This window comes from Ambystoma mexicanum, chromosome 11 (assembly GCF_040938575.1).
Source record: "Ambystoma mexicanum isolate Mex_15411 chromosome 11, UKY_AmexF1_1, whole genome shotgun sequence".
Lineage (NCBI taxonomy): Eukaryota > Metazoa > Chordata > Amphibia > Caudata > Ambystomatidae > Ambystoma > Ambystoma mexicanum.
In genome coordinates this window covers 1,380,901,648-1,380,929,250 of record NC_090934.1, presented here as the reverse complement: position 1 = coordinate 1,380,929,250, position 27,603 = coordinate 1,380,901,648, and the positions used below count along the sequence as shown (strand labels likewise).

General features: G+C 46.6%; 1 protein-coding gene across 2 annotated transcripts in view; it reads right to left on the bottom strand.

Annotated features, from left to right (window-relative positions):
- PDE8A (phosphodiesterase 8A) overlaps positions 1 to 27,603 on the bottom strand; it is a 1,868,130-nt gene that overhangs the window by 992,513 nt on the left and 848,014 nt on the right. For both annotated transcript variants that reach the window (XM_069624978.1, XM_069624977.1), the window contains exon 4: positions 5,470 to 5,526. In XM_069624978.1, coding sequence (XP_069481079.1) covers positions 5,470 to 5,526 — 57 coding nt within the window. The remainder of the gene's footprint in view (positions 1 to 5,469; positions 5,527 to 27,603) is intronic.

Below are 27,603 nucleotides of genomic sequence, written 5' to 3'. Positions count from 1 at the left end.
GAAACAGATCCCCGTTGATTGGATGTAGAAACGGTGGAGCTTGAGGCTCTATTTACTGAAAAAATGAGAAAATCTCCTGAAAAAAGCACGAAAACGCAGCAAAAGCTCGAGAGCTAAAGCACGAGGACTCCCAACACTTGAACGTGCGGTAAAAATCTGAGGATGGCTGCAAGGGGCGGGGCTTAGGGAGAGGGCAGTCATTGGCTGGGGGCAGTATGACCCAGAGACCAGTGATTGGTTACTACTGAGAAAGACATATCAGAAACGAAACTGATACTGATTTTTTCTATACCGAGGATTCCCGACCTGACGACGGGGAATATTCATGAGCATGTGAATCCATGCCAGACCCCATGCTGGAGAATTTGGATGCTTTTTACAAAGTGCTCCGGTCCCGTCCCACAGGACGGAGAGATATCCCCACAAGTATGGAGGCAAGGGGACGGGACGTAGCAGTATATGGAATTAATCTCGGTCATCCCTCTGTTCTGTGTATTGACAATTTCAGTTGCACTTTCCCCACCTTTGACTATTGGGTTCACAGTACTTGTTCCCAACTGTAAAACATCTTTAAGCCCCACTAAAAAGGCCATTGTTGAGGGGCTTTTCAGGTCAGGGTAGATCTCCACTATACTACCACAGGTCATCCCCTCCCCTGACCAGAGATCCACTGCGCGATACACATCATTCCCCACCTCCCCTCATGCCTGGGGATAAGGCTGTTTCGGCCTTCTGTTTAGCCATGTTGTAATGTGTTACATTTTTAGTAGTAGCAGGTCTCAGTAAAGCTCAAGATGCCTTACCAGGCCTAACACTCCATTCAAAAATATTGAGAGATACCAATACAATATAAAAATGTCCAAAAGATAAAAATGAATACAGTCATATACTGTAGAAGATACCTCCGAAACACTACGGATAATAAAGCCACAAGAAGAATAAAGATATAAAAGTTCAATGGGAATACGCAAGAAAGTGTCTGCGTTTTAAGTTCAAACTGCAATTCAAATAGTGCTTTCTGGCACCACATGTATCACTCTCATAAACTTGATCAAAGAACAAAAGTCCAGACCTAAAGTACGAGCGGGGGGGCATGCTCGACTGGCTCAATGGGCTGGCAGAGTCCGTCTGTCTCCCTCCATCCCTCCCCCGACCCCCCAGGACTTTCTCATAGATTTGTTGAATTCAGGGCAATTGTCCAAGTACCGAATCTTGGGCCTCTACTGTCTTTAGACTTTAGTTGAGTTAAGAAGAGAAATTAAATTGGTAATGGCCAGAGAAAAGTCAAAGGGCATAAGTGAGCATTGTCAATGTTGTCCCACATGAGTCTCCATCTCGCTTAAGCAACAGACTGGACCTTGTTGTTATAACTGGACCTGCAGTCACGCAGTTCAGTCAATCCATAGCTGGGGGCACCCAGCACAAATGCTGCTATGAACAGTTGGGGGGCTAGATCACGGGCACATGAGCCAGCCCATGGGGTAGTGGGGGCACTCACCATCCGTCATTACAGGGATCACCCTGATGGGCCGTGATCACACAGACCCGGACAAGGAACTGGGGGCACCCAGGAAAACATGGCTGGAGTTGCCCATCAGTGGCACCAGCTCACACACCCAGAGTTGCACAGCAGAGGCTCTGCTAGTTCAGGAAGACATAGGGGACAGCGTTGCCCAGCAGGGGCGCTGTCACAGGTCATGAGCTCACAGGGTAGTTCATCTGCCTGCTATGCTACGCCACGCGCCGCAAGAACGAATCAACAGGCAGGAGTCGGTTGGTTCAGAGACTCATGAGAGGGAAGCTGCTCATTAATTTTAATTGAAATCAAGCGGTCACTGACACGTGACATAACCACGAACCCTGGGAGATCTGGGAGATACCATGTTCCAAGGAGGGGTGACAAAACATACTCCTCCTTTTCATAACGAACAAACAAATGGGAAACACCATTGGACATTGACTCAATCAAACGACACACAACAATAATGCTTGACATCCAGGTGCAGATAATGGTCACATACATAAGGACTCAGGTTGGGACACACACTACTTCCGAAAACATGAACACATCTGCTAAGCCTTGGTACACATGTGGGGTGACAGTCAGGGTTGGTGGATTTCTGGTGACACATTGGAAATTCCACATTTAAACTAACCCTTTATTAACCTGGGTGAGTGAAACTTAAAACTGCTGAATGCCACCATCGTTAGCACCTGGCACCATTTAAAGCATGTCCACAATATGTATTATCACAGCTTCAGATAGCCCATTGACTCAGCCACTTTAAGCAATTCCAGGGTCTGCAGGCTCCCAGCCTTCATGGGGATGGCTACTGAGTCCAAATTACGCAATTGCGGGTCCGCAGGAGACCAATCCGACTTCGTTGACATCTATTCACAGTTCAGGGCCGGTAAAGCTGCACCTGGGAGCAGCAGGGGCCACATTGGCCTAGTCTATAGATGGTGGTGGCAGAATAGCGACACCCCAGTGGTGGCAAGGGTGTCTGGGCCACTTTCTTCACTCCCCATCCTGGGCATGGGTAGTTGGCAGGACACTACCAGCATGTTAGGGCGAACAAATACTCACTTGGAGCTGCAACCCTCCAGTGTTATTCCCCGTCTCCTTTCCATTTTTCCTTTTTTTTTCCTCCTTGACAGTCACCACCAATGGGCCCTGGAACTTTATCAGGTCATTAAGTAATGGCACTTGGTTGTTTTCACTTTTAGTCATTTACCTTTTTTTTCACCTCATCAGGGCCTCTAATTTCTGAGCGCTGACACTCTCATTTTCCCTTACTCCGACATGGAGCACAGCACAACTCACTGCCATTGGCCCGGCTATGCTGTAGAAAAAGGCACTGCTCTCTGATCTTTGCTCTGACATGGAGCGCTTGTTTCTCACCCACCTTTTCCTCAAACTCCGATTTCAGAGTACAGTAGCCTTCACCACCTAGTGGCCTGGGATCTCCCTAGGCCGAGCAGTCTCAATGACACTGTGCGCAACATGGGCCCGGGACGTGAATAGGGCATTGCTCCGCTGACAGGAGCACTTACTTACCTGTTGGACCAGGAATCACAGTGGGTGTGCGCGGCCGTCACGCACCCCCATTCTTGCTCCTCTTTACTCTGCCGCCCACTCCGACCGCGGAGCACATGGAATCTTCACCATCGGATCTTTCGGCATGCTGCATACACGCCTCCCTTCCATCTCCAACGGGAGATGACTTTGTTTAATGTGGCGCTGCTGCCACCATCACGCTCCCTCTCCGGTATGGCAGGGGCAGCTCCGCTCCACATCTCCCTCACGTGCGGCGATGCCGCTTCCCCTCCATTGCTTGGAGGTTGGGGGGGGGGGGACAGAAAAACAAAACACCACCCAGACCCTCGCAGGGCCCAGCAAGATGCGCCAGACAGCCACGGCGGGTGGGCGTTTTCCTCCTTTTCTCGTGGCAAACACCCAACTATACAGAACAGGGTACAGGGGCCCAGCTCACTCCTCATTACCAATGTTATACCCAGCACACACGTCGCTGCCATGAACAATTGGGGGGCTAGCTAACAGGCACATGAGCCAGCCCGTGGGGTGGTGGGGGCACCACCAACTTAAGTTGCAGGGAACACCCGGATGGGCCATGATCACACGGACCGGACAAGGGCCTAAGTGCACCCGGGCTACCATGGTTGGAGTAGCCCATCAGGGGCTACAGCTCACACACGCAGAGCTGCCCAGCAGGGACTCTGCTAGCTCAGGACGACATGGGGGACAGCGTTGCCCGGTAGGGCCGCTGTCTCAGTGCATGGCCCACAGGGTAGTTCATCTGCCTGCTACGCCACGTCACGCGCTGATGGAACGACACAGCAGGCAGGAGTCAGTTGGTTCCAAGACTCATCAGCGGGAAGCCGCTCATTACTTTTATTAATTGAAATCACGTGGTCACTGACACGTGACATAACCACGAGCCCTGGGAGATACTATGCTTCCAAGGAGAAGTGACATACCGTACTATTCCTACCGTTACCTTAGACAGTAATCGCGGCACACTATTGCATACTGCTGCACACAGGTTGCATTAGTGGGCTATATTGTAATTTTAAAACCTATGCGGGCTACATCAGAGGAAGAAAACTCACTTTAAGGAGGGTCCAGGCACAGGCTTCCTTCATCATAAAGTCGACTCCAATTCTGTCTTATATCCTTGTTATGCCATTAATTAAGTTATTGGTGTTCAGCAGGCAGGGAATCCCAGTGCAAGCAAAACGAAATGTGAACCGACACCCCGCAGGTAGCTGACACCCGTGCCCTTTACCTCCTGCAGCTTCACCCGGGCAGGAGGCTCGCCGGTATTTAGGTGCTTGTGGGCAGGACTGGGAATGCACAGCTGCGGGAAGCCTGATGTAGCTCCAGACACACTCTTCTCCTGCGGACCCCTGTGCCCTTTTCCTCCCGTCAGACATTCCCAGAAAGTATGCAAAATCTGCAGTAGCCTGACACTTTGTAATGCATAATAACAGTTTGCAATTATGATACTGTGGTCTTCATGAAACATCACATCACCAAAGAGGTGTTTTTTATATTATTTTTTTAAACGTCTCCAGCATGAATCCTTTTAGATTTTCACATTGTCAAGTTCATTTAAAAAAGGGATGAATTAGGTGCAAGATGTTTCTTGTTTTTTGTAAATAACCTTTGAAGTTGTAGTATGACCATTCTTCCCCTCCCCTTTTTCGCATTTAAATACCAACTTTGTGCTTAATAGCAAAATGTTGATTAAGCAATGTAGAACTGCCCTCTTAGACAAAGAAGCTCCTTGAGAAAAGGTTTGCATTTGGGCTAATTTGCATGTTGTTGTGGCTCAGAACTTGAGGTGAACTTCCAGAGATGGATACTAGGGGTGCTGTGGAGTGTGAGACTCGGCTCAAATGGACTTTCCTACATATATATGTGTGCATTATATACACACACAAACAAAGTACAGAACTGGAAAAATCACAGGATTAAAGGATGTCTTGGTTAGGTACTATGTAGCCTTAGGTATTATGCAGCCTAATGAATGCACCAAGTAAAAAACATCTAAAAATGCAGGTGATTTTTATTATTCCATAAAAGTATTTAGGCATTACATCAATAGACAATATAAGCTTGATCCTATGAAGTGAGGGATTTGATTTTTCAGACTGACTAAACAAGAGCCAAATCTTTCTTTGTGAAAAGGACATGAACAGTATGAACTGTCCAAGAACCATTAAACTGTTGAAGTACATTAAACCCTACCTTTCATTGTATGATTCAGAAAAACAAGGTCAAATATTTGCTGTTCCTTAATAGCCTTGCATAGGAAGAGATTCCCCCAAGTCACTGATTAAATATAAAGACATTTACATTAATGTGTTATTGCCAAAGAAGTAATAAATGTATATTTTGTGTTTTTGCAATAGGCTTGTCATTTATACAAAAAAAAAATCAATTACCTGCGTAAAACAGCAATGATAACTGTGTTTTCAGAGGGTTTGGTTGCTCGGATGGACCTAGAAAGATAGCATAAGTTTAAAAAAAAACATTTACATGAGTAATAATATACACAAGTTTTGCCCTGAATTATTTGAAACAGAGTTTATATATAAGACTTTTGTAACTTATAGGGTATCAACTATCCTAATCATTTGCAATATAGGCCATGATAGAAAAAGAAGGTCACGTTCCTGACATTAAGTGACAAGCCATAAAATGGGATATATGTGGCTTTTGTACTGAATGTAAACATTTGAAAATGCATTAAATGTTCATTTTTTTTATATTACAGAGGGTATTAAAAAGTTAATTAGCAGAAACAATGATTTTCAGGCATTTGCATAGTCTACAGATTCACGGTACAACATTAATTCATCGCCATTTTTTTTTCTTTTTTGTTTTTGCAGAGTTTTTTGCTGCTCATTGTTTTGCTGCATAAACCCATCGAAAAATATGGGGGGTGGGCAAAGGGATAAAAGGGGCACGGGGTTGAGGGGAATAGCTTGTAAATAGCTGTAAAGGGAGGTATGGGGGACCCCCCCCCCAAAAATTGAAATGGAGGATTTTTTCCAGGGAAATGAATCAGTGGCAAAAAAATCCACAAACACAAACGGGCGATCGAATGACATAGAACCCAGATTCACACTCTTAGCATAATAACCACTTGAACACCTGTTTACAATAAGCTTTTGATGCAGAAACACATTGTTATTACTTTCAAGGTGGGCAAAGTTACCTCTTGGTAATGGTCCGTAGCCCAAGTAACAGACCCAAGCTAGAGCGAGGGCCTTCACATGAGCCACTGAGATATCATTAAGCAGTAATGCCCCCTACGGAGAGGATTATAGATATTAACAATCTGCCATTTGGTTAATGGTGCTAATAGCTTTGTTTTTTAACCCCTTAACCGCTGAAGGTTTTCCCTCCTAGTGCTGAGCCCTTTTTTGGAGATTTCGGTATGTCGCCATTCAATCCCTTGTAACTTTTTTGTTACATGACATATCTCAGCCAAATTTTGCCCTTTTTCTTCCCACATGTAGGCGGTCATAGTTTGTTGTATGGGGGTGAGAGAAAATAACAAAAAAGAGCATATTTTGTGTTTTTTCAGACAATGCCAATAAAATGATCTAAAAAGAAAACTGTGGTTTTGTCCTTGTAAGAGCTAGGAACAAATGGTTTACTGTTCTGAAACCGCCATTTTCCAGGCTTTCAAGAACAGGTTGAATGGATAAAAAACATATTTTTATAAGGTTACCATCAGTTTTGTGAGAGGTAGGCGATTTTTCCCTTTTTTTTCCAATAGAACACGCCTGGACAGAATGGAAGAGGAGGGTAGGAAAGCTGAATGGGAAGACAGAAAGGCATACATTTCTGAAAAGAAGATAACATTCCATGTTTAGGAAGGGGTAATTTACGCAGGTCAGGCAACAACTATGTAGGTATAATTCCCATAGTTTGGGGAAAAATTTGAAAAATGACAGTAAACAAAGTTATGTGCTGGACATGTTTGGACCTGTAAGGTAATAGCTTCTGTGAATATTGGGAAAAGCAATGCACCGCTACATTCCCCCAACACTTCTAATCAGGGAATCACACATTTTTCATAATGTTTCACAAAACAAGTAATACCACAAGCCAAAAACGGAGCCATGGTTCACAGGATTTTTATGCCGATGGCTGAAACAGATGTAATTAGCATGTGAAAATAAGGAAAACAAATGTGGCAAGGAATGGCAAGCATAAATATTTTGAAAGCGCACAGGCAGACCTTTTGATGGCTAGATGACTTGTGCAGGTTACAAAAGCGTGTAGTGCCTAAAGCAGAGACTATGGGCCACATTACACGGACGGCGGTGGACCAAGGTGCTATTAGCAGCTTGGTCCATGTCGGTAAAATACCGGCACCGCCTTGGTGGAAAGGGGAATTACCGCCCTATTCCAAGGTTGGTGGGGCGGTAATTCCCCCTTCCCCCATTGCCCTTCCCCATTCCCATTTTTGCCCCATAGGGCATAATGGGAATGGGGAAGGTGCTAATTACGGCACCGCAAATTGCGGTACTGCAGGTTGGTTTTTAACGCCTGCAAAAAGCAGGCGTTAAATTCTCCTACCTGCAAAGGGACCTCGTAGTAAGGCGGTAAGGTTTTACTGGTACTGGTAAAATACCGGTACCAGTAAACCCTTACCGCCGTCCGTGTAATGAGGCCCTAAATGTAGGTTACATTTTGGAAACTAAAGGGTTGTGTAACAAAGTGCAGTACCAAATGTATAAAAACGTTATCAAAACCAAGAGAAAACAACAAATGTCCTACCTTCCCACATTCCCACAGGTGTCCTGACAGATACGGTACCTCATATGTGTGGGTGCACCTACCTGGGCGCAAAGGGAGAAGGCCAAACCACTGGTACATCAAATGCCCTAGGGAAGACTGGATTTGGCTTTGCGGACAACCCCACAGATTTGGGCATGGGGTGATGCAGCCACCGAGGAAAACAGGGAACCCCATGCATTTCAGAAAAGAAGACACCCGTGGGAATCCACAGAGGTTTGACTTGCGCAAATCGCCCTAGAATGTATTACTCACAAGCCCCAGCAAAGTCCAAAATTTAGGGGGAAAAAATATAATTTTCAGACAATTGCCACCAGCAAACCACCGAAACACGCCACCAACAACACATGTCCTACATTCCCACGTTCCCATAAGTGTCCCGACGAAAACTGTACCTCACATGTGTGGGTGCACCTACCTGGGCGGAAAGGGAAAAGGCTAAACCACTAGTATCCCAAAGGGTTTCGGGAGAGCACATTTTTCAGGATTTTGGTCTTGTGGACAACCTACAGATTTGGGCCTGTGGTGTCACAACCACCAAGGAAAGCAGGGAACCCTATGCATTTCTGAAAAGAAGACCTAGTGGGAATCCACAGAGGTCTGACTTGCGAAAATCACCCTGGAATGTATTACCCACAAAGTCCAAAATCTTGGGGAAAACAACACAATTTTCAGACATTTGCAACCAGAAAAGCACCAAAACACTTTGCCAACACCGCAAGTCCTACCTTCCCACATTCCCACAGGTGTCCCGACGACAACGGGACCTCACATGTGTGGGTGCACCTAGTGGGGCGCAAAGGGAACATGCTACACCACTGCTATCCCCAAAGGGTTTTGGGAGACAACCTACAGATTTGGGCCTGGGGTCGCAGCCACCAAGGAAAACAGGGAACCCCATGCATTTCTGAAATGAAGACACCATGGGAATCCACAGAGGTCTGACTTGCGTGAATCGTAGTAGAATGTATTAGCCACAGGCTTGGAAAAATCCAAAATGTAGGGAAAAAACAAAATGTTTAGACATTACCCACCATGAAACCACCGAAACACACCGGCAACAACACATGTACTACCTTCCCACATTCCCACAGTTGTACCAACAAAAACGGTACCTCACATGTGTGGGTGCACCTACCTGGGTGGAAAAGAAAAAGTGTCCACCGTCCACAAGTCCAACAGCAGTCCCAGGGAGCCCCGACAGGGTACCCAGCCCTACCCGGATTGAAAATCTCTAACGCAGCGCAACTAGAGCTCAACAACAGTCGAGAACACTAAAGAGAACACCACAGGTGCCCGGAACTGGGGGACAGCAAAGGAAGAACCTAAGTAAGGTTTTAAGTTGAAAATTGCCCTTCTGACCTATCCAGCTGATTTGGGACTCCATAGAAGGACTCCATAGAAAGAGAAGCTGAAATCGTAATCCCTAAATCCTTTACTCATGGTACAGGCGAGGGAAAATGGCAGAGAGAACATGGATAGAATGTAAAGGTCCACAGGGCAACAGCGGACAAAGGCCCCACTATCAGCACCTCGGGTTTGTGGTTATTTAATTTAAGCCAATTATTGTACATCCATTCTCCCACAGTTACCAGGTAGGTTTTCAATCTGGCCACAGTCTTTGGCAGAGAAAGATTGGAAGCAATGGGATAAGATGAGTTTAGTTAGTGGCTGAATATAAACATTAAACAAAATCAGCGAAAACGCAGACTCCTGAGGAACTCTGCACAAAAGAGTGGATCGAAAGAGGAGGCAGAGAGGGAGAGCAGAGAGAGAGAGAGAGAGAGAGAGACTGAGACCAGTCAGAAAACCAGTCAGAAAAAAATAAGTTGAACCAAGATAGAACGGCACCGGAGAGGCCAGCCCCTGCAACGCGATCCAGTAAGATGGTGTAGAGGAGCAGCCGAATGTCTCAACAGAAAGTCCCGCCCCTATTCTGCCTATATGTTGGAAACTGGGAATTGCGACATGTGCAACGCCAGTAATGATACCTTTATATAGAGTTCTGGCCATTTGATGACATATTTTAGTAAACGAGTATCCATGAAGGAAGACGGATTTGAAGCTACTTGTGTCGCAGCAAAGAATAGGCTTGAATTCGAAGCAAGATCAGAGAGGCTGTCTGGCTTGATGTCAAAGACTGGAAGCAGCCAATAATTGGTTATCAGCCTGCGAAGAACAGAACACGCGAGAAGCCAAGGCATCCCTTGTTAAGGGTGCAAAGAAGGAACACCACAGGTGCCAGTTTTCTTCATTGATGACGAATACATGCTATAATATGAGCACGTTCACTGGCTTTGACCACTTGAGCTGAGGATGAAAATAGATGAAGAGCATGGTGCACCGAACTGGAGATAGGAAGTGCTCACACTCCCATATATTCCCAGCAATGAGGAGCTACTGCAACGCCAAGTTCAAAGACAATGTGAATGGCAGGCGGCACGAGTGATGAGAAATGGCAGGTTAAATGGGTGGGAAGATAAGGTCAAGTCCACCCACCAGCACCTGGGGTACCAGCTTAGTGAGTCGAATGTTCCAGAAGAGTACAAGCGTGCCAACCAATTATAGAGGGCCATATAACGAAGAGCCTTATAGTTTAAGTGCCAATGAGGTGTTGTGTTTCTAATTATTGTTGAAGATGACTTGCATGAAGGGAGGGCATGAGTGGCCCACCAGACTATAGAGACCCAATCACAGTGCCAGCCCCTATAGAAATATACTTGGATGTTCCCCTTGAGCCAACCACAATCCCATGTAAGTTTTCTTAATTTGCCATGTAGTATGACATCACGAATGACAAGTTTTTGCTATAAAGGTGTGATTTTTTGTAAGAATCGCTGAGATCAAGCTTTGCGACGTCCATTGATGTTCGTTGTACTCCCTGTTTTAGATAATTTTTAATAAAGTGTTATTTGCCAACTTCCTGAGTTACTCTTTTTGTGTAGTTTGAGAAGTTATTTTCTGTCCCATCCATAGTATGACATGTTACCTTGAGTAAAAGAGCCTAAGGGTTCACGTGGTAGCATATTGGATGGCTCCAAAGACCCATCGACCTAGTAAACTCTACTGCTTCGGATGATCGAGTGCCCTTCTCCATCTAGCCGGAAGATCGCGAGGTTTCCTGTTGAGAGCGTCCGATACCGAAATTCTTGCAAGAAAATCGATACAGGTGGGACGGGCCCCTCTTTCACAAAATCCCTCCTGGTTTCCACAGGCGCTTTGCGGACGGAAGGCAAAAGTGGTCGATTGGAGAGGGGAGTCGATACCGCATGCCTCGAGCTGAAAAAGCAAATGGTGAGTAGACTAAGGGAAATGGCAAATTGAGGGAATGGGATTGTGGTCCATTTTTAAAAGCAACAGGGGGATTTAGAAAATAGTGAAGAAATAGTGATGAGTGATATTTTTTGTGAATATAGGTAAGAAATGAAGAGATAAGCCCAAGAGTCCTGGTTCAAGAGGATTACAGAAGAAGTTGTTCTACACTTTAGTCGAAGTAAACCAGGCGATACAGAGGATAGATCCCTGTAAGATAACGACTTAAACCCCCTATCAGTGTATATTTAGGGGCAGGAATAAGGAATAGAGCGCTGAGGATTAATGTGAAAAGTCGACTAGTCTGTCTGTTTATATGTTTGTTTTGAGGTGTCGAAGAGCGACGATTATGTAAAAAGGGTTGAAAAAAGTCAAGGAGATATTGTCTAGCTAGATAAGTTGTTGGTACCGACTTATAGCTAGGCTGAGGATATTGAGAATGTAGAGGTTTTGAGCTGCGAATTGTTGGAGCGCGCTCATATTTGTTGTTTTTATAAACATATTTGTTATAAAGCACCGGTAAGTATTGACAGTCAATTGAGACTTGCCACAATGGAAGATGTTACTCCTTTGATGCATCTGTGCGAAACCTTGCCAAAAAACATGCCCAAGCTCAAACAGTATAGCGCAGAGTGGGTGAAAGGCACGGCAGATAAGGGGGATCTTTGGCAAAGCCGTTATTGCAACACATGACCACACACTTGCACGCTGAGTACACAGGAAAGTAATTAGAAAAGAGTTTAGCTATTTTAGAGCTTTGGAAGATGTACCAGGAAGAGAGAGGATCCGCCACCTGAGGATTTGATGCTTAATCAGTGTAAAGAGGAAGGCCTTGTGCCTTCTGCTCCCCTTGCCTTGCCTGAGATAAAAAGCGTCAGTACAGAAAGCGAAGGATTTTATCCATTGAAAGTAGCGATGGGTAATAGTAATCCGATATACGAACCGCCTGCTTAAAACAGTGACGATAGTCCAGAAGAGACTAGGCAGAAAGAAGATACCTTTAAGGTCTTACAAAACAGGAAAGAGAAAAGTGAATGATCGAATATATCAACAAAGATAGAACGAGAAATTAAGAAATGGAAGGGAGAAAAGGATAAAGCTGACGAGGTAACACTCGTACAGAAAGAATGGATGGGAGGTCTGATTTTGCTTAAACTAGATGGGAAAAGCATCAAGGAATTTAGGCAAAGGGAAGATCAAGATGAGCAAGATAAAGACAAGGAACGAGAAAAGAGATTACAAGAAGATGAGCCTAAAGGGAAAAGCCGACAGCGGCGAGAACAGCTGTATGATCAAGAGCAGCAGAGGAAAGAGGAAAGGGCAGAAGAACAAAGCAAGTATAATAACAGACAGAGAGCAGTAGTAGAACGGGATAGACAGGACAAAAAGAAGGAAGAAGAGGAAGATAAGAGATGAAATGATACAGAGACGAAAAGAAGAGAGAATAGCGGAGGAAAGGAGAAAAGAAATGAGGAAGAAAGAGGAAAGAGTTATATGGGAAGTAAGGAGGCGGAGAGAGGAAGACGAAGAATTAGAACAAAAAAGGAGACGGCGAGAATGCAGGATTAAATCGCATTCAGAATGAATTAATGGAGCCAAGTCCAGTGATACAATGGAGCGATATAGAGGAGTTCCTCCCGTAACAGGGAGCAATGTCAGGACCATCTAAAGTTATATTAGGTGAAGATTTTGATATAAGGAGCATTGATATGATATGATATGATATTCTATTTGTATCACGCTTGTACACAAGTGTTTCAGAGCGCGACTAGGCAAGGGAGGGGAACAGGGGAGAACACAGCACAACAACAACAGCGATCTTACTAGGCCCAGTGACATTGAGAATGTGCAAGTGCATGGGAAAGGGAAAAGGGAAAAAGTGCATGGAAGGGGGAGAGTGGAAAGTGCAGAGCAGAGGAGAGCAGATAAATAATAATAAAATAAATATAAATGGAGGCAATACACAGTGGTAGTGCAGCCAGCAAGTGGCAAGTGCTGTGTTTAAGGCAGCAGACTGGGAAAGTCTGATGAGTGCAGAAAAAGAAGAAACATGGGGGGGGCTGTATGGGTATGAATACAGTCCCCAGTGCAAGGAGTGGCCAGGAGGCAGTACAGGAGGGTGGCAGGGTGAGCAGGTACCTGGGCCCAGGGGACAGAGGGTGGCCAGGTGCACAGTGCCAAGAGAGAGCAGATCAGCAGGGGAGAGCTGTTAAAACCAAGCTCTTTGTATGAAACGTACCTGAATGCATTCTGTTACTGTATTATGAATATCATGCCTCACCTGCAACTATGCCTGTAATTTTGTATCCATAAGACCTCTGGTCTCATGCATATCTGCTGAATTAAGAATCCAACACTTACTTGTAACAGCGCCTCGATGTCCATGGGCTGCAAGTGCGCTATACAAATGCGAATAAATAAATAGAGGGGGAGCAAAGGCAGAAGCAAAGAGGAAGGGCTTGAGGTTCTTCCGGAACCGGAGATGGTTCTCCTCAGGTTTTACATTGGCAGGGAGGCTGATCCAGAGGGAGGCCCCAGGCGAAGATAGAGATCTATCCCCAGCTCGTTTCTTTGAAAAACGATTGACCTGGAGGGAATTGGAGGTAGAGGAGCGAAGAACTCGAGAGGGGAGGTATTTACGGAGGGATAGCTGAAGGTATTTTGGACCCAGGCCCCACAAAGCCTTGTGGACAATGCAGAGGGTTTTGAATTTAATCCTTGCATCCACTGGGAGCCAATGGGGAGATTTCAGGGCTGGAGAGATACGATCCCAGGGCTTGAGGCCAAGGACAAGTCTCGCAGTCCTGTTCTGGATAAGTTGCAGGGGGCAGAGAGTAGAGGTAGGTAGATTTATAAAGAGGCTGTTACCAACCTAGAGAGAACCAGAGCTTGGGAGACAGTGAGCTTCTGAGGGAAGGAGATGAAAGGCAGAGAACCTCTGAGGAGGTGCAGTAGGAAGTTTGACTTTTTAGAGACCTCAGAGATATGGGCATAGAAGGAAAGTGTGGAGTCAAAGATGACCCGAGGTTCATAGCCTCGCAGGTAGGGGTAGGAGGAGGGCCAAGGGAGGCCGGCCAGAGGGTGAGGGAGAAGGATGGAGATGGTGTGCCGATGAGGTGGATCTCACTCTTGCAGGAATTCAGACAAAGATCATTGGCGGCACACCAATCTTGAATGGCAGTTAGGCAGTCAGAGATGAGCGAAGGCGAGGAGGTGGCCGAGGGCAGCCAGAAAATGAGTTGAGTGTCATCAGCGTAGCACTGGAAATTTGAGCAGAAAATGGCAATGCAGTGGGCGATAGTTGCCATGTATTGGTTGAAGAGCCAGCGTGAGAGGTTAGACCCCTGGGGAACAACACAGGTAGAGAGGAAGATAGATGATAGGAAGTACTCCAGGTAGACCTGGGAGGGTCGATCAGAGAGGAAAGATTGGAGATAGGATCGATAAAACCTATGAGGATTTAAGAGAAAGTGGTGAATCAGGAATCCGAGAAAAGGGAGATCGGTCTATAATCTCCCAATCACAAGGTGAAGAGGGAAGCTCACTCGTTTTTTTAGCATAGAGCCCTGTCTTTAAGCAGGCTAACTTTAGACAAGGGTGAAAGAGAAGAAAGCCATACTAGTTGGGGACTAGACATGTCAGACGAAGAGAGAGAATCGTTCAGTGGGGAGGGAAGGAGTATGTGCGCCCTCAGAGGTGGCTTACAGGCAGACAAGGGAGTAAGATGGTCTGATTTAGAACTACCTAAAGATAGGACACCAGAACCTATAGCATGCCCAGAGCACCCTAAAGAACGATTGTATAGGGAAAGGGGAAAATCGCCACCTTATGTAAATCGTTTAAGGTCTCTGCTCTGCCAGGAAGAAGGCGATCAGGAACTATTGTTCCTACCATGGAGAGATGATGGGAGCGGATTGCGGAATAGGATTTACGCAATTCCGCCTATTAGAAAAAGGAGGGGCGAGGCCACAGTATATTCCATGGGCACAGATGGACAAGGATAATTTAAGGTGTAAACTTCCCATCTTAACGGCGGGTGCGGGAAATGGATTTATGAGTTCGACAAAATGACCGGGGGAAACACCTTAGCAATAGTGGATATTAAGGGTCTTTTAGCAGCTATTCTTAGGGAAAGAGCAGATGACATTTGGACAAGAGCAGGCTATTCGAGTGTCACGGCACAAAACATGGCACACAATGGAGCGCCATTTAATGACTGTAGGGCAGATGTTTGGAGGGCCCTTAGAGTACAATATCCTGACGTGTCAGATATGGGTGCGATTATGACACGAAAGATGAAAGAAGATGAAGATCCGCTTGTTTACATTCAGGCCATTCAAGAGCGTTGATCTCTTGAAACGCGTTAGCCATGGAGTAAAACAGTGGTGGTATTTCATCACATTTTGTGTCAGAGTCTGCCTGAGCCAGTACAAAGGCAGCTCAAGAAGTTAGTGGGGATGGAAGCAAAACCATGGTGTGAGATATAGTTAACTATAGTGCATCACTGTCGACTATTACAAGAGAAGAATAAAAAGAAGGCGACGCAAAAAAAAATGAGCCAAGTTAATTTTGAAAAAATCATCAAAATACGCCAAAGAAGGAGCGGTATTGACAAGCGGAGAAGGACTAGAAGTACAGCAAGCAGTGAATAGGTTGAATGCAAATAATCAGCGCCCGATGAATCAAGGAGGAAGTGGGTTTATACCACAAGGTAGAGGCATGGGCTACAGAGGAAGGAGTGGATGTCAGAATACCCAAAGTGGGTTTCAAAATGGGCAGAATTTGAATCAAAATATGCAAACAGGATTAAATCAGGAAGGGCTAGTTAGACGAAACCCTCCTGTATGTTGGACGTGTGGAATGACAGGGCCCATTGTGCGCACATGTGGGAGCCAAGGGTATATACGAAATGTTCAGTAATCAAAAGGGGGAGAACAGTTTATCCTACAGCATATAGCTCACAGGCTAGCGATGGATTCGCCCAGGATCAGACAGTGCATCAGGCACAAGTGCAACAGATACAGCCGCCACAGCAATCACAGCAGGCACCATTGAGTTTACCACAAGGCAGTCGCAGCACGCACCCATGCATATACAGCAGAATGCAAACACGGGACAGCTATTGACAACTAGAATAGGGGGTGTCACTGTGGTAGGAGGAAGTCCTTTCACAGCTACAGGGATAAGTATGTATCCGCAATAGGACAACTCACATGTCGACTTGATGTGTTCAGTACTATCTGTGACACCAGACCTTCAAGAGGAACCAATGGTTGATGTGACGATAGGAGGCAAATTCTTAAAATTTTCAGTTGACACTGGGGTTACTCATTCGTGTATACGAGAGGGAAAATACCCAATGTTGGGAAATGCCATGAATGCTCAGGGATTCTCTGGAGCTACAATCAGAGTTCCTTTTACTGATGAATTGCCAGTCTCCATGGGAGAATGTGATATGTCTGTTCCGTTAATGTATTCACGGCAAACACTAGTTCATATTCTGGGAAGACACTTGATGACAAAACTTAATATGACGATTTCCTTTACTGATGAAGGTATAGTGTGCTCCACTCCTGGGATATACTATATGAATGTGGGTGAATTTATATTGGCATTTACAGGGCAAACGGCTCTGCGAGGTGTGCCAATAGATCCAGAAGTTTTCTTCTACGAGGTGAGCATTCTGTTAAAGTGGCTACCTGGTTTAGTGTGAAAACCTATGAGGATACCTGATGAATTTCTGTTTAGACCACAGGTACCTATGGACGAAGAGGGGGGACAAATGATCCCCTTAGAATTAGATGCAGCCATAGTACGAGGAGAAATGGCAATGCTTGAAGGCACAGACGATGAGGGTAGACCAAGGAGAACAGTGATTGCCATTGGAGAAGGGTGCAGATTGACAGACGTAACTGATGATGACATGTTTAGAGATGATCCATTAGATGATGAAGTGGTGTTCTTTATGAGCATTATGTATTGGATCAGAATAGAGAAAAGGGAGATTCCACAGTGCATGACAATAACGCGACAGCGTCCAGCATTTTTTGATGAAGACTTGTAGAAAGTGCCGAGTGTTTTATGGACAACAGGCCCCTATGATGTTGGCATGTTATAAGGAGTAGGAGAGGTCAAAATAAAGCTGAAACCAGGAGCATTTTACCTCGAGTGAGGCAATACACAATGTCTCGACAGGCAGATGAGGGCATTTTTTAAACTATTGCAGAATTGATGAAGCAAGGTATTTTGGTACCATCAGAGTCATCGTGTAATACCGCGGTGTACCTGTGAAGAAATTAAAGGGAGGGTCGTGCAGATTCATAAAAGACATGAGACTGATTAACCAGATTGTAGAGTCAGAGTTTCCTTTAGTTCTAAACCCAGCGACGATACTATGCAGTATATCCCAGTAGAGGCACAATATTTTATGGTGATTGATTTGAATAATGCTTTTTTCTCAATTCCGTTGCACAAAGACTCACAAGACTTAACTTCCTTTACGTTTCAACAAAATCGACTGAAACATATTTGTTTGCCTCAAGGGTATTGTGAGTCCCCGTCGATCTTCAAAAGAGTCCTGCATATGGACCCTGGCAATATTGATTTGAAAAGCACCGTGATACAGTATGCCGATGACATTCTGCTTTGTAGCATGACAGAAGATGAGTGCAGACAAGATTCGATTCAATCAATGACTATCCTTGCAGACAAGGGATAAAAAGTAGATACAGAGAAGTTGCAGTACTGTCAAGAAGAAGTGTTGTACATAGGTCAGTTGATCTCACATGAGGTTAAAAAGGTGACACCTGAAAAGGCTGAAGCGATCATGAAAACTGTCAAACCGCAAACGATAAAGTAGATGCAACGATTCTTGGGATTGTACAATTATGTAAGAGCATGGGTATTTGACTACAGCTCATACACAAGACCCTTTTTCCAGGCTTTGAAGAAAGCACAGGTGAATAAGGAAAAGATAGGATGGACTGAGAAAGTAGAAGGATTTTAAGAGTTAAAACTAGAGATTTGTACAGCTCCTGTTTTAGGTATTCCCAACTATGCTGAGGAATTCTTTTTATTTTCACATACTGATGGTACATTTATGACAGTAGTGCTAACACAGAGAATTACGGTAGGGTACAAACCTTTGGCATATTACAGTGGGATTTTAGACCCAGTTATGAAGGGGAATTTTCTGTGCGAACAGTCATTGGCAGCAGCCGTGTTTGCAATTTGTGAAGTCTGCAAGCATTGTAATGGGTTGTCCTAAAACACTTTTTGTAGAGCATGCTTTGTTTGCCATTTTGAAGAAACCTAAGGGTACATTGACATCGCAGAGGGCTTCTGTGTACGAAGTTATTATATCCAATCCAGCAATTAAAATTGTCAGATGTAAAGTAGTGAACCCTGCCACATTTGTAGCTGAACCAGTGGCAGAGGGTGAGCATGACTGCACGAAATACGAGGAGTTCTACAATAATGTACCACGCGTTAAAGAAAATGTACTGTCAGGAGGGGAGATTCTTTTTATTGACGGTTGATCAGACAAGTGGGGAAAGGCATTCCAGCACAGCTGTAGTGAAACATAGAGCAAACAGTGAATTTGAGATTGTAGCAACTGCAAGACTACTGTCTCACTTTTCAGCAAAAGCAGCAGAATTGGTAGCGCTTATTGCAGCACTTGAAAAACACAAAGGACAGGAAGTGACGATATACAGTTACTCCACCTATGTGACATTGACTGTACACGCAGGGCTAGAGTGTTAGAAAAGGAGGGGCTACCTCCGAGCAGACAACCCTCCAGTGCAACTTGCATCCTTATTGGATAGGCTCATTAAGGCACACAACTGGTGGTAAACTAAGGGTTTAAGCATTTATCCAAAGCTCAGTTAATGGAAATTCAAGGCAGTGCACCACAGGAAGAGCACGAATTATGGAAGCAAAAGGGGTGTTCTTTATCTCCCACAGAAGCATTATGGCGGCAGGACAGTACCAGAAAGCCGGTAATGCCAGTAGCATTATTAAAGGTAGCGCTACCCAGCACATGTAACTAGCAAGAGTCTCGCTACAGCTATTTCAGAAGACTGGTTTGTACCGAACCTGTCAGAGCATGTTGCATTTTATCGTTTGTCAAAATTTGACTGCTGGGAATACACTGCGAATAATTAGAGGAGTGATCCCTTGACCGAATGGTCCGTTTCAGCATTTACATATTGATTATGTTGATATGCTGCAAGTATGTAGTGGATATAGGTATCTGATAGTGGTGGTGTGTCCCTTCTCCAGGTGGATTGAAGCAGGTCCTTGTACACACCCTCATGCCACTTGTGCAGCTAAGTTTTTAGTATGTGAAGTCTTTCCAAGATGGGGTGTGTGTTAAATGCTGAGATCCGATAATGGGTCACATTTTGTTAATGAAGTATTTGAACGAATAGGGTTGTTATTTAATATTAAACACAAGTTGTCTTCTGCTTACCACCCGCAAGCAAACAATCTATGTGAGAGACTCAACAGCCTTCTAAAGGAGAGAGTCGCTAAGCTTATACTGACACTGAAGAAGGGATGGTGATATTGCCTACCCTTAGCTTTATATGCCCTAAGTAATCAGCCTGGTTCGGACCATCACCACAGACCCCACAAACTAGTGACAGGGAGATGAATGAGAATGCCTTTGACTCCTCCATCGAGGAGCAGAAGTGATGCCCAGAGCTGTGCAAAACTGTTAGGAAATGAATTAAATGAATATTTGACATGTATGTCTGCTAGTATCTCTGTAATTTCAGATCAACTCAAGCACAAGGGGGGGGGGTCGGTCTCAGAACACAGATGAAGACCATTCAGCAGCTAGAATTTCTGAACTACTACCAGCACCAAAGTTTTTCATTGGTGACATTGTGCGGATTCGGAATTTCACTAGAAAGTGGCACAAACCTAGGTTTGTGGCCCCATTCATTGTGGAAAACGTCACTCCTTCTGCGGCAAAGGTTCAAGGCAGAAGAGCCTGAATTTATCTCAACAACGTTAAAATCTATGGCAGAGAGGCCGATACACACCCAACGATCGATTCGGAAGCAAGAAAAGAAGAATTTCAGCATGTGCAGACTCGATCGATGAGGAAGAAGAAGGATAAACCAACGCATTGACTGAAAGGTGCAGATGTGCACTTGGACTGTGGCTGCCCTGAACACTCAGATATTTTAGCAAGCGTGCAAAACTATTACTTGAGCCACAGAGTTCTTTTGAAAATGAACTTTAGAAAATTGTTGACATATTGTGGATATGATTGAGCGACAGCACCTAATAAGGAACTGGAAGCCTGACCAATACGCAGATTCTTTTCGTACAACGCAATTGTTTGGTTGAATCCATGCATCTGACAAATGACAATGCCCACAGGATCTTACATGCTGTTTTTGTATATATACTTCGAGCTTATCCTGCTATTGTTGGGCATACCGTAGCATACCTATTTTTCAGCATGATCCTAAAAATGGCCCTGCGATAAGGAGGCTGCTTACAGCAATAATTTAACAGATTCTGCAGTTACCCGATTTATCTGAATTGCCGAATTAAAAAGGTTTTTACCTTCCTTAAAGGTAGTATACAGGCAAACTTGAAAATACCACGATTTCAGGGAATGAGCAAACTCGAGAAATACCAGAGTGGCACAAATGGTGTGGATTAATATTCTGGTGTATAATATATGCGTGTACAGTGTCTATTTTCGTTGTTCTGTTTCTTCTGGTTCACACCTTTTACTTTATTGGTCAAGGAATAGTGGAAACTCCTTTGGTTCTCCCTACTCTAGAACTCGTGCAGACTTGTCAATTTTAGACGAGTCTATGTCATGATCACTGGCCCAAACACACAAACCCTGCACCCCCAGGTGACAGAGGCAAGGAGAAATGCCATACTTAATTGTCCCTTTGGGACAATCAAGCACCGGGGATGAAGCTAGACTCAGTTCTGGCGCCTTTGGCGCCATGCCCAAGAACAAATATGAGCAGAGACATTATTTTGCTGTAAAGTACTTTATTACATTCACAAGAACTATTCACATGCATTCAGTCCGGAAGTGGTTGCTGAAGAAATGAGTAGCATGTGCAGCATCATTTGGGAGTGGCAGGGTGTGGCCGAAAAGCCAATGAAGGGGGCGTGGCTGGGGCTAGGCTATATAAGCCCGCCCAGCCTTCATGCAAGTGCTTCGCATTATTCTGCCTTAAGGCAGCGTAACGCTCACCGTCGCTTGGGTGCAGATTCACCTTGGAATACCACTCCATTGATTCAACCTACCAGGAATATGTTCGCTTCTGCAACCTCGCTACTTACCTGGGAACCTGTTTCACCGGCAGCTCCTCTACTCACCTTGGGACCAGTTCTCGCCTGCAAACACCTCCGCAGTGCCTGGCACTCACATTCCATCTCCGGACCACCCGGAAAGCGAATCCAGGCCGTGACACTGCAGCTCGCCGCTTAGCTCATCCGTGGACGGCACCTGCAAGGAGAAACAACAGAAAAAGGTTAGACTTTACCGAAAACCTTCAGTTTATGGTCGCGCTCATTGCAAACCTTGCGCCTACCCTTAAACCAGCTCTCACCGGTGGTCAGAATGCGGCAGATCCTTTTTTCTTCATTCTGGCTGCATATCAAGCTCCAAAATCACTGCTGGGCCGCACTGTCGACTGTGGAAAGAAAGCAGAGAGGAGACATGGTTAAAACTCACAGATCATAATGTGTTGAGGACAATACTACAATATTTTAAAGCGAGAAAAGACTTTACAAAAACGAAAGACACCATTACCAAGTGGCATCGTCGCAGCTGGACTGGACTACCACTTCAGAGGCCAGTGAAGTAACTCGCCCCATTTACAACGCGCCCCTGCTGGAAGAAGCAGGATGGAGAGCTCATCATCCATTAATAACAGGTGAGCCTATGGGACGGTGCATGCTCACCACGCTGTGGGAAGAAGGGTTTGAGGGACACCATAGCAATAGACAGGCATACTCGCGTTCTCTCATACCCACGCAGGAGCAGTACTACCGATCACCGCAGACAGCAGCATATCTGCAGGAGGAGAGGCCTGACCAGGGAGATCCATATCCAGGGAGGGCTGCAACCGTGCCCCAACGCCCCCGTAGAGACCAGGTGAGCGTAACAGCCTTGGTCTCTAGAGCTTTCTGCCCAAAGCAGAGCTGCTTTAGAGTTGTTTTCATGGGCTGCAACAATTATGATGGGAAGACGCAAGAGAAATACAGAGGAAGATAATAATGGGATTAACACATATTTAGACAGTACAGCACATTTGGGTAATAACATGTGGTATCAACAAATGAAAAAGGAGGGTGAAAGAACAACTAAAGAGGATTGCTACGTCTGTTCTCGTTCATACCTTATGCCATGAGTACTGCCCAAAATGTTATTCCTAGTGAAGTATCAGAGTATGACGCTGGATGTCTCATTCATCTTGCTGCATGCATGACCAGAGGACAGATCCAAGGACATTGGGCCACCCTAGGATGCAGATAGAAATGGTCCAGGATGATTATATCAGGACTACACAGATGGAAAAGGAGCCTGCATGGAAGAGCAAGATGCCCACATACCCTAGGGCAGGACATGATGAAGGAGTCATAGCAGAAATGAAGAGAATGGACTGTCCAGATAAAGAGGAACTGGCCGGGACACCTGGATAATGGGAAAGAACGCAGATGCTAGTCTATGGACAATTAAGGAACCAAAAAGGATGGGAAGGAGGATTGGTGTACTGTGCAGCTCATCTTTTAAAGAAAAATATGTATGGGAAGTACAAAAGGTAAATGATGAATGTCTAAAGTCATGGGCCGAGCATGCCAAGCTGCTAACATGGGTAGATGAGGAATCAGGACCGATATTTGTAATCCCACTGACGAATACGACATTGTGTTTTCAGCGAAAGGCAAAAGACATGTGGGAGATAACATAGGTTGCAAGACTGTTTCCGGTATGGATACAGGAACAGCGGTTCTGATGATTGATATTGGGCATGTGGACCTAGATCCTACATGAAGTTGCCCAAGGATTTACCAGGTTACTCACCGTAGTGACCACCTTACTCCTAGTCCATAGTCCCCTTTCCTCCATACTTATGGGACATCTCTCCGTCCTGTGGGACAGGACCGAAGCACTTTGTAAAAAGCATCCACATTTTTTTCCAAAAATGTGTCCTTCCTTTCTTTCTTGCGTGGGGCCCGGCACGCGGCCGTAACCCCCCCCATCTTGGCTCCGCCCCACGCATTGCCCATCAGTCCTTTTCTATCGCCAGGTCAAAGACCCATTAGCAATAACAGAGGAACCTTATTAGAGGGGACGGCGAGCGGGCGTATGGACGAAAGGGGACTATGGACTAGGAGTAAGGTGGTCACTACGGTGAGTAACCTGGTAATACTCCTACGTCCCGTCCCCTTTCCTCCATACTTGTGAGGGATTCCCAAGCACTCCTTACAGGAACTACGGGTGGATGGAAATACCCCTCACTGAAACAGGTTCTTCAGCACAGCCTGACCAAACTGAGCGTCAGCCCTTGAGCTCATGTCGAGACAATAATGCTTACAGAAACCAAATGGGGAGACCGAAGTAGCTGCCCTAGAGATGGACTCCCAGGGGACATATTTCTGAAAAGCAACCGCGGCTGCCTTGCCCCGCACCAGGTGTGCATGAATACCCTTAGGAGGTTTCAGCCCTTGGACGGTGAAAGACTCCGTGATGCAGGCGGCGATCCACCGAGAAATAGTTGTCTTTGACGCCTGCTTGCCCTGAGGGTTACCGAAGGTCACAAAAAGTTGAGAAGAACTCCTAAACTCAGAAGTCCTGTCCAGGTATAACTTAAGAGCTCTTCGGACATCAAGACAGTGTAGAACACCCTCAGCCTCAGAGGCAGGGTTCGGAAAAAAGACCGGTAAGGAAATCGACTGATTCAGAGTGCGGATTACGAACCGGAAGGTAGAGGCGTGTCAAGCCAGCAAAATGCCTCTTCACCACTGGGTTAGTCAGGGAATAAGAACACTGGTCTGTAGAAAGATAAGCGGAAACCACTGAGAGATAAGTAGTGCATGACAGAACATGAACCCCTGACTCTGCTAGGGAGGACATGAAGGACAGGACCGTGTCAACCGTGGCCACCCTTGGATCCAACTTCTTCTCCAAACACCAATGACAGAACCTGAGCCATTTACTCTTTTACTGAGATCTGGTCGAGGGTTTCTTGGCTGCCTGGATAATACGCATGTTATCCGTAGACAAATTCAGATGCTCTAAAGACTTGAACTCAGGCACCATGCCACCATGCTGAGCGATTGAAGAGAGGGGTGCCACAGCTGCTGTTCCCCTTGGTGAAGAAGATCGGGAGCTACTGGTAACCTGATCGGCGGATACACCGACAGGTGTTGAAGCTCTGAGAACCAAAACCTGGCTGGCCCCCACGGGGCTATGAGTAGAAGGGAACAGTTCACCGAATTCTTCAACTTCCAAATTGCCCGGTGAACTAGAGGCAGAGGAGGGAAGGCGTAAGCTCTCATGTTGTGCCATGGAATCTCGAGAGCATCCCCCACAGAGGAGGCTCCCAGCCCCCCTCTGGAGGCATACTGAGGAAGCTTCTTGTTTACCGCCGTAGCGAAGAGGTCCACCTCCGGTGTGCCCCAACGCGAGAAAATCCATGAGAGGACCTCCGCCTTCAACTCCCACTCGTAGCTGACTACTGTCCGCCGGCTGAGGGCATCCGCTGTGACATTCAGCTGGCCCGGGATGTGTATTGCAAGCAGCCAGACACCATGAAGCACGGCCCACTCCCATATCTGGATAGACAGGTCCACGAGGGGGGGGAGACTTCGTTCCCCCTTGCTTGTTGATGTAATACATTGACACCACATTGTCCGTGCGTATGCGGACCACCTTGTTGGCAATGAGCGGTCTGAACCGCTTGAACGCCGGAAAGATTGCCAGAAGCTCCAAATGATTTATGTGCAGGAGCTTGTCTTGAGGAGACCAGAGGTCCGAGACCTGAAGAAGATCTAACGCCGCACCCCACCCCAGAAGAGAGGAGTCTGTTGTGATTGTCACCGTGGGGGGTGGGTCCTGAAACCCTGCACCGACCGACAGGTTGCTGAGAGAGGACCACCAGTCCAGGTCCACTCTCATGGAATCCGGAATCATTATCCGCTTGGAATCCGCGTCCACAGCCTGACGCCAGGAACTCCGAAGAGCCATCTGGGTCGGTCTCATCTTGAGACGAGCAAGAGGAAGAGCCAGCATGCACGAGGCCATGAGGCCCAGAAGCCTCTGGAACCACCAGGCCGACATGCTCTCCGACTGTGCAAACATCTGACACGCGGCTAACAGATCCGCCATTCTGTCCCCGGTCAGGTACACTCTGCAGTCGATCGTGTTCCAGCGGAAACCCAGGAATATCAGGTCCTGCAAGACCGTCATGGAATATTTCCGCCAGTTCACAGACAGCCCAAGATGGAACAGGAGCTGAAGGAGAAACTGGAGATTGCCCGCTGCTGCTAGCGGACAAGGGCTGCGTAAGAGCCAGTCGTCCAAATACAGATACACATGGATACCCTGGAGACGAAGATAGGCCGCAATCACTGACATCATCTTCGTAAAGACAAGCAGCGCCGAGCTGAGGCCAAAAGGAAGCACTCAAAACTGGAAGTGCTCCTCTCCCAAAGAGAAGCAGAGATATCTCCTGTGTGGGTTCCAAATCAGGATATGCATGTACGCGTCCTGAAGATCCACAACGCTGAGCCAGTCGCCCGTCTGCAAGGAGGAGCGTATCTGGCTGGGCGTAATCATCTTGAATTTCTCTTGGGATAGGAAAAGATTGAACTGGCAAAGGTCTAGGATGGTGCGCAGGCCAGCCTGGTTGTGTTTGGGCACCATAAACAGCCGGGAGTAGAAGCCCTCCCCTCGCTCCCCGAGGGGAACGGGTTCCACAGCTCTGAGGTCCAGAAGTTTCTGAACCTCGGCTTTGAGGGAGGGCGAGCCCGACAGCTGAAAAGGAGGGTTGCGGGGTGGGGTAGGTGGTAGAAGTAAGCGGAAGCCCGCTCGAGCGACTGACAAGACCCATCTGTCTTCTGTGATGGTCTGCCACGCCTCCCAATGAGACGCAATGCGTCCTCCCACCGGGGTCTCGTGCGAGCGCGGAAAACCCTCATTTTGTAGGTTTATCGGTGGCGGTGCCACCTGAACCTGAGGAGGAGGCTAAAGAGCGGGAGAAAAACCGCATCCGTTTTTGCCTACGGCGGTTATTCCCCGCAGGGGTATCCACTCCACTCTGAGTTTTGCGGTCGAGGAAGCCCCAAAGCCAGAGGAGGGTCGACTTTGTGACAACGGTCTCTGGGTTTTGAAAGGAGCCTTAACCAGGACAGACAATGACTTAGCTGTCTGAGTGCTATCCTTGGTCTTGGTGAGCTCTACATCTATTGTAGAATGAAAGAGCTTCTTACCATCGAACGGAAGGTCCAACACCTTGTCCAGCACTTCTTTTGAAAATGTAGTGGCATGCAGCCACGACTGCCGTGAGGTATCAACCCCCAGCATAAGGCCCTGAGCCGAGGTGTCTACGTGATGAGCCGCAGCCTCCAGGAGATCCTGGGCCAAGACCCTGGCGTCGATAGGCCACCCTTGAAGTCTTCCAACTTCTCGACCGGGATGTGCTCCTCAAACTCCGACAGACCTTTCCACATCCGCATATTAGCCCCCGCTTATATCAACTCAGCATTGGCATGCTTGAGCTGCAAGGCCGAGTTGGTAAAGATTTTCCTCCCTAGGGAGTCAAGGAGCTTGTCCTCCTTACCCAGGCCCTGAGTAGCCGTCGTGGAAGAGGATGCTGCAGGTCTGGATTGCAAAGTGGACGCAGCCACCACTGTGGAAGAGGGAGGCGGACAAGACGACAGGGCCACCTCTTCTGAAGAATGTAGCCTGTACCTCACGTCAATCTTCTTATTGCAAAAAGTCCAGAGTGTGGCTTTTCCCAGACTCTTCGGACCTCGGCCAGAACATCCTTCTGCAGTAACAGGCCAGTACGCTCCAAGGGAGACAGGGTGAACGCCCCAGAAAGCACGCCCTCCTGCGGAGCGGGTGCCTCGGGCACCGGAACATCTACGAAACTCATCATGTCAAGTACCCGGTCATGAAAAGCTCCGATAGAGCGGGGAAGGTCCTTGTTGTCCTGATTGCCTTGAGGGTCATCTGACAGGTCAGGATCCTGCTGAGCCGTGTTAGGCACTGCCTTGTCCACTGGGGACAATGGAGGCAAAGGCGGAAGAGCCGGGGGCAGCACCACGGGCAAGGGAGGCCCCAGCGGAACCACTGGAGGAATGGGTGGAGCCGAAGGCGTAGGTGGACATATCTCCCTGAAAAGCCCTTTGAAATATTCCCTCATGGGGTCGGTGCGCATAAGCGCTTGAAATTTACC